Source organism: Narcine bancroftii, chromosome 8, assembly GCF_036971445.1.
Source record: "Narcine bancroftii isolate sNarBan1 chromosome 8, sNarBan1.hap1, whole genome shotgun sequence".
NCBI classification, from domain to species: Eukaryota; Metazoa; Chordata; class Chondrichthyes; order Torpediniformes; family Narcinidae; genus Narcine; species Narcine bancroftii.
In genome coordinates, this window is record NC_091476.1 from 3230378 (window position 1) to 3247434 (window position 17057).

The 17057-nt window shown below is 37.0% G+C and overlaps 1 protein-coding gene across 4 annotated transcripts; it reads right to left on the reverse strand.

The window, feature by feature from the left end:
• Positions 1-1067: 1067 nt before the first annotated feature.
• LOC138740254 (ankyrin repeat domain-containing protein 46) lies at positions 1068-16693 on the reverse strand. Of its 4 annotated transcripts, none has more exons than XM_069892620.1 (4): positions 16316-16693; positions 11531-11689; positions 9571-9630; positions 1068-4987 (listed from the first exon to the last, which is right to left on the reverse strand). In XM_069892620.1, the coding sequence occupies exons 1-4, from the start codon at positions 16624-16626 to the stop codon at positions 4876-4878; spliced, it is 642 nt and encodes a 213-aa protein (XP_069748721.1). In that variant the 5' UTR covers positions 16627-16693; the 3' UTR covers positions 1068-4875. The 4 variants fall into 4 exon arrangements, with proteins under 4 accessions (XP_069748721.1, XP_069748722.1, XP_069748719.1 ...); XM_069892621.1 differs by lacking the exon at positions 1068-4987 and adding an exon at positions 8178-8593 and having other exon boundaries at positions 16316-16691; XM_069892618.1 differs by lacking the exon at positions 1068-4987 and adding an exon at positions 8178-9397 and having other exon boundaries at positions 16316-16691.
• Between the last annotated feature and the right edge of the window lie 364 nt (positions 16694-17057).

Here is a 17057-nt window from a genome sequence, read left to right on the forward strand (position 1 = left end):
CAGTATAATGCTCCAAAATCCCCCAGAAAAATACAGGGTTTGGTAGGACTCATTCATTCCTAAAAGAATGCCAGTTACTTGCAGTGAATGACAGAATGTTAATGAAGAATTTAAATGTTATAACTAATTTAGTCAGGCACAGAAATATCCCAGTGGATAGGACTGGTTATAAATAAAAGATGTAATTCTAGATGTCAAAGATGAGAATGAGATGAACAGGAAACCATTAAAGTTGACATCTTCCATAGCTATGTAAGTTAGTGATGGGTGAACTCTGAGTTAACACCTCCATTTTAACATTCTTATCCTCATTCTCAAAAGTTCCCAGCTCCTTCCACTCTCTTATCCTCTGAGACAACTGTGTTCTTCCATTTCTGGCCTTGTGAGCATCCCACATTTAATCCTTCTCAGGCTGCTAAGATGCAACTTGGAATTTTTAAGACAAAGATAAAATATTGCAAATGCATTCACTTTAAAAAAAAATGCTCCAAGTACTCAGTACATAATGTAGCTTCTGTGGTGAGGAAAAAGTTAAACTTTTAAGTTGATCCAATGCATGGAATGAAGACTGTTCAATTCCTTCCAAGGATGCTGCTTTACCTGTTCAATGCTTCCACAAATTTTTGTAGCTCCACTATTCCTACCAATTTTCCACCTGGACTCAAATCTTTCACGTTAATGTCAATTTTTTGCTAAATAATGATTCTGTGAAATCTCTTACTTTTCCATTTGTTAAACCAGCTCTTTTTTTTTGAGTGGGACTAGAGCCCATGGAAATCTATGGATGCTACTTTTATTTCATTCACTCTGCTTGGGATTGAAATGCACAGAGCTATTACAAATTTTACATCAAGTCTTGCAAGAATTAAATCATCAAGCATTGAGTCGCTGTGGCAAACCTCGACCAGCGATGCGAGATTCCAATTACGACACATTAAAAAATTGTGCCACTGCAATTTTTAAACATTTTTATAATTTTTTTATTTTTCACACTATGAACCATATCAACCAAAATATGTACAAACGTTTCTCATTAAATTTACACAGTGGTCTTTTCTCCCCTTTTTCCCCCCGTCTTCCCTCCCTCCCCTCTATCCACCCTACTCCAACATTTACAATACAATAAAACCATAAAATATCTTCATACAAAGGAAAATAAACAAGAAAAATGGATCATCTATTCATTACACACTGAATCTAGTCGTTTTGTCTTCTTATCATTTTCATTCTCATTTTAGGGGATGGAGGTCGTAGGCAAGCTCTCGAGAGGGTTCCCAAATTTGTTCAAACATTGTGACTTTATTTTTTAAATTGTTATTTTTTCCAATGGAATACATTTATTCATTTCCATGAACCATTGCCGTACTCTCAGACTCTCTTCCATTTTTCAAGTTGACATACATTTATTTGCTATCGCTAAGGCTATCATAATGAATTTTTTTTTGCACTTTATCCAATTTGAGGCCTAATTCTCTACTTCTTATGTTACTTAAAAGAAATATCTCTGGTTTTTTTGGTATGTTATTTTTTGTAAATTTATTTAATATCTGATTTAGATCTTCCCAAAACATTTTCACTTTCGTACAGGCCCAAATTGCATGTACCGTTGTTCCCATTTCCTTCTTACAGTGAAAACATCTATCCGATAATGTTGAATCCCATTTGTTTAATTTTTGAGGAGTAATGTATACCCCGTGTAACCGATTATACTGGATCATGCATAACCTTGTGTTTATTGTATTCTTCATATTTCCAGAACATAACTTTTCCCATGCTTCATTTTTTTATCTTTATGTTTAAATCCTTTTCCCACTTCTGCTTAGGTTTATAGTTTATTTCATTTTCCTTATCTTGCAGTTTAATGTACATGTTCGTTATAAATCTTTTAATTATCATTGTGTCTGTAATCACGTATTCAAAGCTGCTTTGTTCAGGTAATCTCAGTCTGTTTCCCAATTTATCCTTTAAATAAGCTTTCAATTGATGATATGCAAACATTATACTGTTCAAATGTTAATAAATTATTTCCCAAAAAACAATTTTCTATTCTTTTGATTCCTTTTCTTTCCCATTCTCTAAAGGAAAGGTTGTCTATTGTAAAAGGGATTAGTGGGCTTTGTGTCAATAGTAATTTTGGTATTTGATAATTTGTTTTTTTTTCCTTTCTAAGTGGATTTTCTTCCATGTATTAAGTAAATAATGCAGTACTGGTGAGTTCTCATATTGCACCAGCTTTTCATCTCACTTATAAAGTATATGTTCCGGTACCTTCTCCACTATTTTATCTAGTTCTATCTTAGTCCAGTCTGGTTTTTCCCTTGTCTGGTAAAAAATCTGATAAATATCTTAATTATGCGGCTCTATAATAATTTCTAAAATTTGGTAACTGCAAACCAGCTTGATTATACCTCTCTGCTAATTTATCTAACACTACCCTTGGATTCCTCCCTTTCCACAAGAATTTCCTTATTATTCTCTTTAGTTCCTTAAAGAATTTTTGTTAAAGGAATTGGTAACGTTTGAAATAAGTATTGTATCCTTGGGAACATGTTCATTTTAATGCAGTTTACCTTCCCTATCAATGTTCTAAGTCTCCCTGCAATTTCTTTATTAGTAGCTGATAATTTAGTTTGTACAAGTGGTTTAAGTTATTATCTAACCTGATCCCTAGGTATCGGATTGCTTGTCCTTGCCATTTAAATGGTGATTCTTTTTTAAATTCTGTGTAGTCTGCATTACTCATTGGGATAACTTCACTTTTATTTGCATTCATCTTGTACCCCGATATTTCTCCATATTTCTTCAATTTCTTGTGTAATTCTTTACTGATACCTCTGGTTCTCTTAGATATACTATGATATCATCTGCAAATAAGCTGATTTTATACTCCTTCTCCTTTATTTTTATCTTTTTATTTTATTTTCTATTCTTATCAGTTCTGCCAAAGGTTCTATTGCTAAGGCGAACAATGAGGGGGGATAATGGACATCCCTGTCTAGGTGACCTACTTAATTTAAAGTAACTCGATACATATCCATTTACTGTTACTTTTGCCAACGGTCCATTATACAATGCTTTAATCCAATTAATATATTTTTCTGGTAGATTGAACTTCTGTAATACTTTAAATAAGTCATTCCACTCTACTCTGTCAAAGAATTCTATTGGAAATCCATCCTCTCCTGGTGTTTTATTGTTCGGCAGCTTTTTTAATATATCCTGTGTTTCTTCTATTTCAAATGGTTTTATCAGTTTGTTTTGTTCCTCTTGTTGCAATTTTGGCAATTCAATTTTAGCTAAAAATTCCTCTATTTTGTCATCTTTCCCCTCATTCTCAGTTTGATACAATTGTTCATAAAATTCCTTAAAATTTTCATTAATCTCTGTTGGATTATATGTAATTTGTTTGTCCTTTTTCCTTGATGCCAGTATCGTTCTTTTAGCTTGTTTTGTTTTAAGTTGCCAGGCTAATATTTTGTGTGTTTTTTCTCCCAGTTCGTAATACTTTTGCTTTGTTTTCATTATGTTCTTCTCCACCTTGTACTTTGGAATGTTTCATATTTTATTTTTTTTGTCCACCAATTCTCTCCTTTTCGTTATATCATCCTTTTTACTAATTCCTTTTCTGTACTTACTATCTTCCTTTCCAACTACTCTATTTCCCAATTGTAATTCTTTTTCATCTTAGTCACATAACTTATTATCTGCCCTCTAATGAAGGCTTTCATTGCATCCCACAATATAAATTTGTCTTTCACTGATCGTGTGTTTATTTCAAAATGTTTTAATTTGGCATTCAATAAACTCCCTAAATTCCTGTCTTTTAAGTAGCAACAGAAACATATCAATCCTTGAGTAAGTTTTGTGCCTACTCGAATAATATGAAAATTCCTTTTCTCTTGGGTGTTGCCTCCTCCATATATCCATAAGTTTCATTTCCTGCATTGATTTAATCATAAATTTGGCCACTTTATTCTTTTTACTTGTCTTTTGTCCAGATTTATCCAACATTGGGTCCAAATTAAGGTTAAAATCCTATCAATATATTTCCTTGTGTGTCTGTAATCTTCAAAAAAATATCCTGCATAAACTTTTGATCCTCCTTATTAGGCGCATATATATTGAGCAAATTCCAAAATTCTGAGTATATCTGACACTTTATCATTGCATACCTCCTTGCCGGATCTATTATTTCCTCCTCTATTTTGATTGGTACATTTTTGTTAACTAGTATGGCTACACCTCTAGCTTTTGAATTATAGGATGTTGCCGTTACGTGTCCTACCCAGTCTCTCTTTAGTTTGTTATGTTCCGCTTCAGTTAGATGCGTTTCCTGCACAAATGCTTTATCTATTTTTTCCTTCTTCAATAAATTTAGTAGTCTCTTCCTTGTAATTTGGTTATGTATTCCATTAATGTTTATTGTCATATAGTTCAACATGGCCATCTTATATCTTGCATACACCTCTTTTCCACCTCTTCGGCACGTCCATCCCCCTTTACCCCTTTTTCATCTTAGTTTTCTCTTATTACACTTAATGTACGACAACACATTTAAAGCATAAAGTACCTCCATAGTTCCCACATCCACTAATACCTTAACCCCAAAAGCTCCCCCCTCTCTGAGTTGTCCTATATACCTTGCCGGGCAACCACAATTCACCTTTTCATTTGGACTGTGATCATATTTGTAGCATCAACTGATTTTGCAGTGACGGTTATTCTCCCTCTACCCAGCCCTCTCCAGAAAACACTTTAAAAAAAAACACACATAACAAAGCTCCTCCTCTCTTCCCCCCCTTACTGCCTTCCTTCCCTTCTCTTTTCCCTCTTTAGTTCTTTACATATACATTGTTTTACATCTTTATATATACTTTATCGCTGTTCTTCATTCTTGTTACATCTCCATCTCTTTTCCTGTCCTGCAAATGTTCTGCGAATTCTTGCGCTTTCTCTGGATCCGAGAACAGTCGGTTTTGCTCCCCGGCTGTAAATATTTTAAGCACAGCTGGATATTTTAATATGAATTTGTAACCTTTTTTCCATAAAATTGATTTCACTGTATTAAATTCCTTCCTTCTCTTGAAGAGTTCAAAACTTATGTCTGGGTAAAAAAAAATTTTTGTGACCCTTGTATTCCAATGGTTTATCTTCTCTAACTTTATTCCTTGCCCATTCCAGTATATTTTCTCTTGTTGTGCATCTCAAAAATTTTACTAAGATGGATCTTGGTGTTTGATGTGCCTGTGGTTTCGGAGCTAATGCTCTGTGTGCCTTTTCTATTTCCATTTCTTCCTGCATTTCTGTCGTTCCCAGGACTTTCAAGATCCACCCTTTTATAAATTCCTTCATATCTATGCCTTCTTCACCCTCCTTCAGGCCCACTATTTTTATGTTGCTTCACCTACTTTAATTTTCCAACATATCAATTTTCTGAGATAATAACTCTTGAGTCTCTAATTTTTTTGTAATTTTCTTCCAATTTTTCTCTGAAGTCATTTACTTCCATTTCTACAGTCGTTTCCCGCTCTTCCACATTCTCTACTCTTTTCCATATTTCTGTCATTACCATTTCTAACCTTTGCATTTTATCTTCTGTTCTTTTCATTTTCATTTTAATTGCGTTAAACTTTAATGATAACCATTCTTTTAATTATCTCATTTGTTCTTCAAAAAAGACTTTATCTAAATCCTGTTCATCAGTTTTACCTTTTATTTCTCTTTGTCCATCAGTTTTACCTTCTATTTCTCTGTGAAGATCTTAAGTCTTCTTCTTCCTCTTCTTCTGTGTATTGTGTTTGTGTCTTCTTCTCTTTGTGTCTGTGTCTCTCCTGTTTTTCCTGATGAGTTGCTTGTATCTCTTTGACGGGCGTCTTGTGCTGGTCCGCCCCTCCTGGTCTGTTGTGCTTCCTGACGTTGATCTTCTTGTCGGTCACCCTTCCATCCATCTCCCTCATCTGTTTCATTGCTCCCTCTTCTGCTGGCTTCCTCATCCTCCAGCTGAGCACCCTGGTGTCGGGCGTCCCTCGGGCAGGTACTGACCTCACCACCATAGCATCCTGTTCCTTCCTGCAGGTAAGGCCTTCTTCTATCTTCTCCGCCGACTTTTCTACTTTTTTTCCAGTTGCTTTTTCTTTCTCCTTCTTGAGAGCCATCTTCTTTCTCTTCTCTGTATCTTTATCTTCTATTTCTTATATTTTATTTTTATTATGCTTTGCTTTTTCCTAACATTTTTCCTGGAGAGGACTGGTCTTCCCGACCGGCCACTACTCCATCACGTGACTCCTTTTTGCCATTGCAATCTTCAAGGATCATGAACATAAGTGTTTCAAGTTTGAAATTGATATGCAAAGTTCATTTTGCGATATGCAGCTTTCTTTATTCCGTTCTTCATTGAATATACAAGTTGCTTAGATTGAAGATTTTTCCATTAAATCACAAACAGTACAAAAAAACTTAATTGTGAGAATTTATTGTAGAAGTGCTTCAAATTTTGTGATTTTAAACTTTTTAAATTATATCATTGACATATCCAAGTTAGAATTTACATGCATATTTATTCCAATGCATTCGTCCCTTCAGGTCACAATCCAAGTCAAATTTACTAAATGTTAAAAGTATCATGTTACATTAAAATATGTTTTGAAAAAATACAGGTGTAATAGTATTCTCACCATAATGGTTTACTGTTATGCTCCTGTACATTCTCAGCAATTGAAGCACTTTTCTGGCTGTAAACCATCTTCTAGAAATTAAAAGTATATTGCCCTTTTGCATCAGTTTGATTGGGGAACTGCTTTGCCCAGGACCACCAGAAACTGCAGTTGTGAATGAAGCTCAGGCATTATGCAAACCAATTCCCCCGCCGTCAACCTTGTCCACACTTCCTGCTGCCTCAGGAAAGTAGCTAATGTACTAAAAGGTTTCCCATCTTCACCTTCATCAAGCAGAAGATACCCTGTTATCAATGTTTTGAACGAACTTCACCTCAGTAAAAGATGATGCTTTTCATTATTTAACTACACTGTTGGCTTTTGTTGTTTTAATTGAATGTTTCTCTGTAGCACTATATTCTGGACTTCTGTTTTATTTTTGCACTGCTGTACTTAAGCTATGGTTGACTTATCTGGATAGAATACACAAGGTTTTTTCCCCCCAACAGTGCACCTGGTGAAGCATAAACAAATCACAACTGTCGGGACCCAAAGCTTCTTTTCCAAAAGGCTCAATGCAATACAGCAATGATTAATAATTCAGTAACTAAAAATATGAGCATAGAACAGTAGTTAGCTAGTCCCTCATTCCATTCTCTGTGAAATGACCCACTTCAACCATCTTCATTCTTTTGGTTTACAAATATGTATGATCCAGTTTTAAAATTAACAATTGGCCTGATATCAATTAGTGAATGAAATAATTTCAAATTGATTTCAACCTACCCCTGTGAAAGATATTCCCATTTTCACTCCTGAAAACCTTTTTAAAAAAAAATAAAATACAGCCTGGATTTCCAATTCACCAAGTTTTTGCATCCATCAATAATATCAAAACATGTTAAAATTCGAAATTCCAGAGAAAACAAAACTACTTTGTATTATTTAAAATAGTATAATTTAATCTATCCTTCATTCCCTCCAAAACAATTACACCTTCTGTATTATGTCCAGCAAGGGAGTAGTACAGGAACAGTCTAGCCAAGCTTTTGTACTGCTGGAGCTTCATTGTACACAGACCTAGGACTAGGAATACCAGCATTATTTTCTGTACTGCTCCTTGGCATTTTAATAATCAATAAATGTGGATTGTCCAGTTTCTATAAACTTTCACTAGTTTTAGCTTTTAGCCATTTAGAAAGTACACAGTTCTAATCTTTTGAGTGAATGATTTCGTAGTTGGTTACACTGAAATCCATTTGCCATGTCGCGTAATCTATAAATGTCTTTGCAGTTTAATTCTTCCATTAATACTCCTTGCAGCTCAATAAGTTAACATGGACAAGTCCCTTTCTAACCCAGTTACATTTAATCAGGACAACAGCCATATCCCATGAATTAGCAAAGCTATTCAGTTTCCCTCCTCTGATTTCTGGTGTTCAGCTAATTCCCCGGATGGGTCAATAATTGAGTTAGAAAAAGCTTTTTAAAATAGAAAAGCAAACACTCCACTGCTCCAGCCTATATAGTACTATGAACACACTTTATTAAATTCTTAGATTTATCAATCGACAACAGGCATAGAAAGCATCACAAGCTGTGAAAGTATAACAGAGTGACATAGCACCTATAAGCTGCACTCAGGTAACAATATCTACAGCTTTTAACGTGGCACAGGATTTTCATAGAGCTTATAAATATGCATATTTATTTTCAATTTAATTTGATTATTCAAGGGTATTAACCCAAATGTGAATGGTGCATAATTTACTTATTGCTTCAAATAATACAAGCACGATATTCAGGTACATAAATGTATTGCAATACATGGAGTAACAATTTTTATTAATACAATTAAAAATTACATCACTACAGTTAAAAGTGTAGTTTTTTTGTTCTATATTTAAACTTATTCAGCTCCACATAGAAGACAGCCACTACTGCAAAACAAGACATGTCATTAGATTTATTAACTACATACTGGTACTTTCAAATATCTCAATGATTATTAACATTAGCATTCTACTGGACCCAAGATTAACTATATTAATCTTAAAACATGAAGCCATGATTCCCAAGTTCTCCAGTTTGTACACTTTGAAATATATTTTGCTACATTTTCTTTAGGCAAATACAAGGCATCAAAAATGTTTCAAAGGACATTTTCACCTCTATTCTATAAACAAGTTCAAAGGGCAAACGTGTTCTCAAGTTGTGACATCCATCAGTTTGAAGATCAGATTAATTTCATTTTTAGGATCAAACAGATGAAGACTTTATAATCAGGTAACAAAGCCTAATGATGTTACAATTCTCAAAAGCAAGTGTGTTTTAAACACTAGAATCAAAGCAAGAGCAACTAGATTTAAAACAGATGGCAAGACTACAAGCACTGAATCTTGGTACCCAAATGTTTTAGTAACTGGAAAGAAAATAATCCATGCAGTCCAGTCCACTAGCATTTTGATATGCTCCACATAAACATGAATCAATATAAAATTTGGTTACACTGGGTGCTGTTCAAGTTTTAATGCACCAGTTCAGGCTGGCTTTCCACAAAGGGCAGAACACCACTGACATAGTAGGCAATGCCAAGAGACAGCAGTGCAATGACAATAATGAGCAACAGAACACGCCAGAAGCCCAAATCATCCACAAACTCCTGCCACGTGGATCGGAAGCTGGAAAGGACACCTTCTGAATTGTGTAGATTTGGATTCAGCAGTGAATGGTTCTCCATAGCACTTAAAAAATAAAGTAATATCACAATGTGGAAGATCACAAGTTCATTTTAATCCAAAGCAAATACATTTAGATTCAAGAGATTTTATTTGTTTTTAAATCAACTGAGAAACATGACAACTATTCTTTTGTAGATCAGATCAATTTCTTTTGGCAAACCACACACCAACTTTACCTGAGGGCCTGATGTTCTGTTTCCCAACCTCTGAGGATGATGTTCTGAGACTCCTGCTCACTAGAAGAGGCAAGAGAGTAATTAGGGAACTGCTCCCCCCTCCTGTTGGGGAAGCATCAATCCTTAACTCTGTATATTCCTACAATATGCAACTGAGATCAAGGTCATCTTAGGATGGAGGTTTAAATAAACTGCATGTCACACATGGTGATGCCAGGCATTAGCAGATAAAGCCAATTTGACTATCAGTGGGCAAGCTCAATTCTTTTTTTCAAAAAAGGAATGTTTTTCAGAACAATTGAAGTATTAAACTAGCACTTGAACACAAAAACAAATAACTGTACCACAGATCCTTGGTTTTTTTTTAAGAGCAAGATCATGCAAAGTAACTATCCACTAAAATATACTCAAACTCAATTTTCTTACATGACTCCAAACTATGAAAATAATTCTGTATACATACTTTGTCCATAATGGTGTAAATGACTGAAGCAAAAAACTTCAGATGTTGGTAATGTACCCCTCATCACCCTTGCCAACAAAAATTAAAATACCAGTGATTTCAGTGGAAGTGTTTGCCCACACTTCGGTAATCTTTCTAAACTTCTCTCATACAAAACCTTACTTCAATTCAAAGATTAACCTCATCCTTACCAGTGTTTTTCTTCCTCCTCTCATCCAATCAACTTCCTTTGAAGTCATAAAACATAATTACACCTTAAAGTTTATTCATTCCTTTCATCCATGTAGAATTCATGGTACTACATCTGATTAATCGACACAGAACATGTGGGCACTTCATTTGTGCATGTATCAGACTAATTAATTGCTTTAATTCACTGAGGATTAAACTACAAATTTTAACTAAGGTCCTTTTTTCCTGTATTTTGAAACTAAGTGTTCAAATTCTTAAATTGTAATATGGATACAATAGGGATCAAGCCCAGTTTTCCAAAATGACATAACCAAAGCATGTGCCACAAAACAGATTCATCATCTCAGTTGAGCCAGAGTATGGGAGGTGCTTTATTTGCCATGCAGCAGCAATGAGGTACTGGGGTGCAAGGGAGAAGCAGAGTGAAGGTCATGCCTGGTACTTGCACTCAACCAAAAGGCTGCTTCGGTCAAGAACTAAGGAAAGGCCAGGGATAACAAAAACCAAAAAGCCTAGAAAGCAAAGGTGGGGCCTTGCAACATAAATGTATACATTTGCATGTAATTTAACTCAAACTACAGAACGTTTCCGATTATCCAAAATGCTTGGGACCGCATCTATCTCGGTTAAGCGGATATTCTGGAATTTTCTCTAAAACAGGCCAGTAGCATTAGGAGAATACTTGCAACAGCTGTTGCCAATCTCTCACACCTCTCCACGCAGTCGCCAATCTCTCACACCTCCCCACCACTGTCACCAATCCTGCCCGGGAGCCCCAAGTCTCACTTCATCTGCAAGTGGGAGGAGATTACACAAGGAATGCCCTCCCCGCTGAAAGGGCATTTGACAGAGAGCACAGCGTGGGTGGGGCACACAAGGAGAGAGCGTGGCTCAGGCAGGGAGAGAGCACAGTATTCAATTCAACTTCTGAGAATGCCACAATGCAATTTATAACTCATGGCAAAAAAAATGACAATTTATAAATAATCGGTGCCATCCTTTCCTTCAAATGTGTAACCTGTGGACAAATGTTCCTTTGTAAAACTGATTCCCTGCAGCCCCACTTGAGCACGGTAGGTAAAAAATTTTTCCAAGTTGTGATGTCATGTCTCACCCAACAAAAACTTATGGATATTCAGAATACCGGTTGATCAATTAATCAGGAAAAGTACTGTATTAAAACAATGAACAGAAAAAGGTCCTCAAAACAATGTTGGCAGACTTAATGCAACATTAATGCAAAAATGATCTATTTTGCACCATATTAGCCATGCAGTGTAGTTTTTCTTCAAATTGAATGTTTACCTGTCATTTTCAGTAGTCTGCATAATCTCTAGCTTAGAGTGAGCTCCACGATTGAATCCTTTCACTTCCTGTTCCTCCAGTGATTCCAGTAACTTGATTGCATCTTTGTTTACTCCTCTACGCTTTGCCAATACAAGTGGTGTAGCACCATGATGGTTGCTGAGTTACCACAAAAATGAAATAAATGATTTCTATTCATGCAAAACATCACAGTTGTATCCAGACAGTGCTATGAATAAACAAAGCCCTGTCAATAGTCAACCATCACTTACTTACACATTTTTAAACAAAAAATTGGCTTAATTTTCAAGATCAAGTTGAAAAAGTAGATCTTGGCTTCTTGCTTTGCACAAAAAGCCCATTAGTTTAGAGACAAGAGCTTCTCTATAACCTCAAATATGCAGTCAAAACCTGTCAGATTCAAAAATTATCTAAAATTGCTCTTCTACAGTCACAGAGATTTAAATAGCTGCAATGCACAAATGTGAAACTCAGAAGGTCACAAAGGATCCATAGGAAGTAAAAGGTAACCAGTGACTCAGGTCTGAGCCCTTTGTTAGGAATGACAATTTAAATCAATGGCCATTTTAGGCTAAATTCAAAGATATTCTATTCAGGCCCCAAATCAAAAGGCAGTCTCCATGAATGAACAATTCGATTCCTAATTTGGTTCTCATGACCTTCATTTCTTTCTTAAGAAACACTAATATTCTTGACCATTTCCAAATCATTTCAGTCTGTGAAAAGTCAGAATCATTCAAGATAGAGGCCAACGTGATTGTCAATGTTTTCCTTTAATTTGTAGCTTCTCAAAATAATTAATCATTTAAGAACTTTGCCTAACTGTATCTCTTTCAATTATAGAACTGACAGTGTCACCTTGAATAGAAACACTATTCAAAATATCAACTTAAGTAGAGTCCTTTTAATGCTGGTTTTGGATTTTCAAACCAAAATAAGGATGCTTTATTTAAAAATTATTGTGTATGTTTACAGCCACCTGTGCATAGATGGAAATGACTGTAAACTGATACACTAAGGAGAATGGGATCAACTTTGTCAAGTATCTCAGTAGTGGCATTATCCATTCTGAATCAGGATGGAAGTTTAGATTCCTTTAGGTTGCCACCCTCTAAGCAGTACCAAGGGAGATGTGCATAGTGATACAGGTAGAAGAGTTGCAGTGACCCTGGATCAATCCTGACCTTGGATACTATGTGGATTTTACACGTTCAACCTGTAACTGCATTACTCTGTGTCTTCCATGTCTTATCCCACAAAATGCAGGTTAATAAATTACTTTCCCCAAGTATAAGTGAATGGTAGAATCAGGTGGAGGGTGGGGGTAGGTCAGGAATCGAATAGATAAGATTTATGAGCCAGCATGGATTTTATTACCTTCTACATATGGAAATATGGAAAGGTGCCACTGATCAGACAAGATATTCACCCACCCAAATGCACACAAGATTCCATAGCACTGCTTTGAAGACCAATTCAATATGCTGTTGTGGCCAATATTTCTCTTTTTAACCAACTGAAAGAAAATTGATAATTACCTTATTGACATTTGCGTAAGCTTGCTTGTCCAAATTAGCTGCATATTTTTTACAACAGCAACTACATTTCAAGCATGCAATTCGGTTGTGCAGTGCTTTGGGGTGACCCATGTTAGAGGGAAATACAATTTCTAACCTCAGACAGGTAACAGAAAGCATCAAAAGAAATAAGACATTTAAAAAACAAATGTAAAACGATACCCAAAAGAATAAGAGGCATTAAAAAATGCAAGGAATCAAGACTGAAAAAAAATAACTTGGAACCAAATTTGAGACTCAATTTAAGATCTGGCAACAAGGCATAAAAGCTCCATAACCATGGGAAGAAAAGATGGTTGTTCTGATTTTAAAAAATACCGCACCTCACAAAATATCAACTTTCCCAATAGCACCAGATACCAAAAGGAACAACTGCTGTTCAGTAAAAGTTACTGAAATCGATGCGAGAAGACCAAAGGGCATTTGTGATCAGGAAAAAACTGGAATATCGTTTTTGAGACTTGCGTTAAACCTCCAATGTAGGTAAACCAGGAGTCTGCAGGTGTTGGAGAACTACAATACACAAAAAGTGCTGGAGGAACTCAGATCAGGCATCATCCACAGAAAACAACCGGGCTGAAGCCTGAAATGTTGGCTATCAGGAATGCCAAAAATCGAGCAGATGCTCAAGAAGCAGGTGGAGGATGGGCAGAGGAGCACAGGCTTGCAGGTGATAGATACTATTGGGCCTGAGGTAGATTGGGTATTATTTGCAAAAAAACATAATTCCAACTTGCTAAATATTATTTTCAGGACACAGTTGAAGTCACAGGCAAATCACTAAACTCGAAGCTCAAAATTTTCATGCTATTTGGTTATGGATTCTTGCAAGCAGATAATTTCAAATCACATATTGTCAGTACGATCAACAATCGACAAAATGAAAATTAGCCTTATTAGCCATTTGTCTCACCTTGTCCACCTCCTGATAGGTTCCCAATGATGGTCAGTAACCATTCATTATTTTATTTCTCAAGAGAAAATAACAACCAACTTGCTCCTCCCTCACACATCTGAATCAAATTTGTAAACAAATTGTGTTTGGAAAGACATCAGTACACACTAGCAAGATGAAAAACAACCTGTTGAAAATGTAACTCAACGATGTTTAGAAAAACACAATGGCAAATTCACTTAAAATGATGATACACTTGCTTACAGCAATCTTGTTCTTCCTAACAGGGCACTTTTAAAAAAGGATCCTTTAAAATTCAACCTCACACTGCCTGTAACATGCATTTTTATTAATCTGTATCTTCTACTCCAGATACCAAGTTCCAGGTACAGTGCTCTCCATAATGTTTGGGGCAAAGACATTATTTATTTATCCTTTATTTTTTAAATTTGTAATTTAAAAAATTCATATGTAATTAAAGTGAACATTCCAGATTTTATTCCAACTTATTTGCATACATTTTGGTTTGATTGTGTAGAAATTATAGCACTTTTTATACATAGTACCCTCATATCAGAGTACCATGCTTGGACATTTGGCTTCACAAAAAACAAACCACTAGTTAGCCACAGAAAGGATGGCTAGATTAGTTTGCCAAGAAGTTTTTAAAAGAGCCTGCAGAATGATGGAAAAAGGACTTGTGGACAAATGAAACCAAGATTAATCTGTATCAGAGTGATGGCAAGAGTAAAGTGTAGAGGCATAAAGGAACTGCCCAAGATCCAAAGCATACCACCTTTGGAATGGTTTGCAACTTGCAGTGTAGCCTCTGCATTTCTGTTCATGAAGTCTTCTGTGGACAGTAGTCATTAACATATCTACACCTGCCTCCTGAAGGGTGTTCCTGATCTGTCAGACATGCGTTTGGGGATTTTTCTTCACTGTGAAGAGAATTCTTTTGTCATCAGTAGTGCGGATTTTCTGTGGAATACCAGCCCCTTTGCGATTACTGAACTTACCAGTATGCTCTCTTATTAATTATGTTCCACACAGTTGATTTTGGTAATCCTAAGGTTTTCTTCTTCTTTTTCAGCCTCATGGGCTTTTTTGACTTTCATTGGCACAACTCTGGTCCTCATTGTAAAATGGCAACTACAGACTCCAAAAGTAATCAACATCTTAGAAGCAAGCCTCGCTCTTATGCCTGCACTAATGAAGCAATTAAGCAGACCTGAGTAATCACAAACACCTGTGATGTCAACTCTCCCAAACATTACGGTGCCCAGAAATGAGGGGACTTTGTATTAAAAAGTGCTGTAATTCCTATATGGTCAAACAAAATTGTATACAAATAATCCTGAATAAAATCTGGAATGTGGATTTTAATTACAAATTTTAAACTGTGGAACTCAGGGGCAAATAAAGGGGAAAAGTGCCTCTCCCAAGCATTAAGGGCACACGGTCAATGTATATGGGAAATTGGGTAGGAAAGTAAATGTGATAGGTTGGTCAATGACTCAAGATTTTATTGTCATGGAATAAAACATAAATTGTGATTTTACAGAAAGGAAATTTTGTATAAAATCAGTCTCCTTTTGATGACAAAAATTCACTCTTAGCCAAAACTGCCCAGCTCCCATTACAGTCAAGGAGAATTTCCCCCCCACCCCCACTTACAGTCAAGGAGAATTTCCCCCCACCCCCACTTACAGTCAAAGAGATTTGGACCACCCACCCACCCAGTCAGTCAGTCCCTGAATGCCCATGGCTTCACCTCCAGCACTACATTGCACTGGAAAGCAATAAAGGCAGCAGACATCAAATTTCTCTCTCCAATGGCTCACTGGAAAATAATAAAAAGGAAACACATGAAATTTAATTCTGATTTCATTAGGCATTTCTGCTCTGAAATGCAGAACATTTCCAAATATTTTCTGTTTTTATTTAAAATCAAGGGATAAATTTGTGAAGTCGTTTACAGGTTAGATGCTCGGAGTGGTGGGAATTGAAGGATATCGGTTGGTACAAAGTCACAGTGGCAAAAAGATCAGGTGGTGAGGAGTGAAAGGAGACCATACACAATCTGCTCCCTTTTCTTATATTAGTGCAATGTCAAGATTTTTATTTTTTGCCCTTATTACCAAAATGTTGTTAAAAGCATTCCTGCTGCACCTTTCGCAGCCCGAAGCCCTTCCCAGCCTAGCTTTCTCACGCCAGTTCCACGGAGAGGAGCAGAGCACCGGCTTTGACCAGGGGAGGGAATCACAGTAGAAGGGCTGAATGGACACCCACCAGATGTCGATCTTGAGGCCGTTGGACACCAGGAACTGGATGGAGTCGACGTGGCCGCACAGGTGCAGCGCCGTGTTGCCCTGGGAGTCGGTGGCGAGCAGGTCGGCGCCGAACTTGTGCAGGAGGCGGCAGATGTCGACGTTGCCCCGGGCGGCGGCCACGTGCAGGCCAGTGCGGCCGCGGCCATCGCGAATGTTGGGGTCGAAGCCGCTCTCCAGCAGCCGCTTGGCGTAACCGATGTCGCCGTCGATGCAGGCCTGGAGCAGCGGGACCCCGGTCTGGCTCGAATCGTTGATGAACACATACGACATAGCGGCCTTCAGCTCGGTGAGAGTGAACAGTCCGCGCAGGCGCCGTGCGCCGCCGGACCCCCCGCGCAGGCGCAGTCCTCACCCAGCCCCATGTCGGCGAAGGGAGAGGAAGCTTGGGTCGGTCATCCTTGTTGGAAATACAAGCTTGCTCGTCTGAAAGTGTGTCCCGTCAAGAGAAACTACCTGGCCTGCTTACTGCAGCCAGCATTTTCTAATTTTATAAGAGCATCTCGCTGCCAACGATTCCAGTGAATCTGACCACAAGATGTGGGACCACATCTCACTGGGAGGGTGGGGGGTTCCTGCAGCCTCTATTACAAAGGGGCCTGAAAAATACTCGGAAATATTAAAACACGCATTTTTTACTTGTAATTTTTTTTACAGCCAGGTAATACAACAAATATGTCTGACATTTTAGTAATAGTATTATT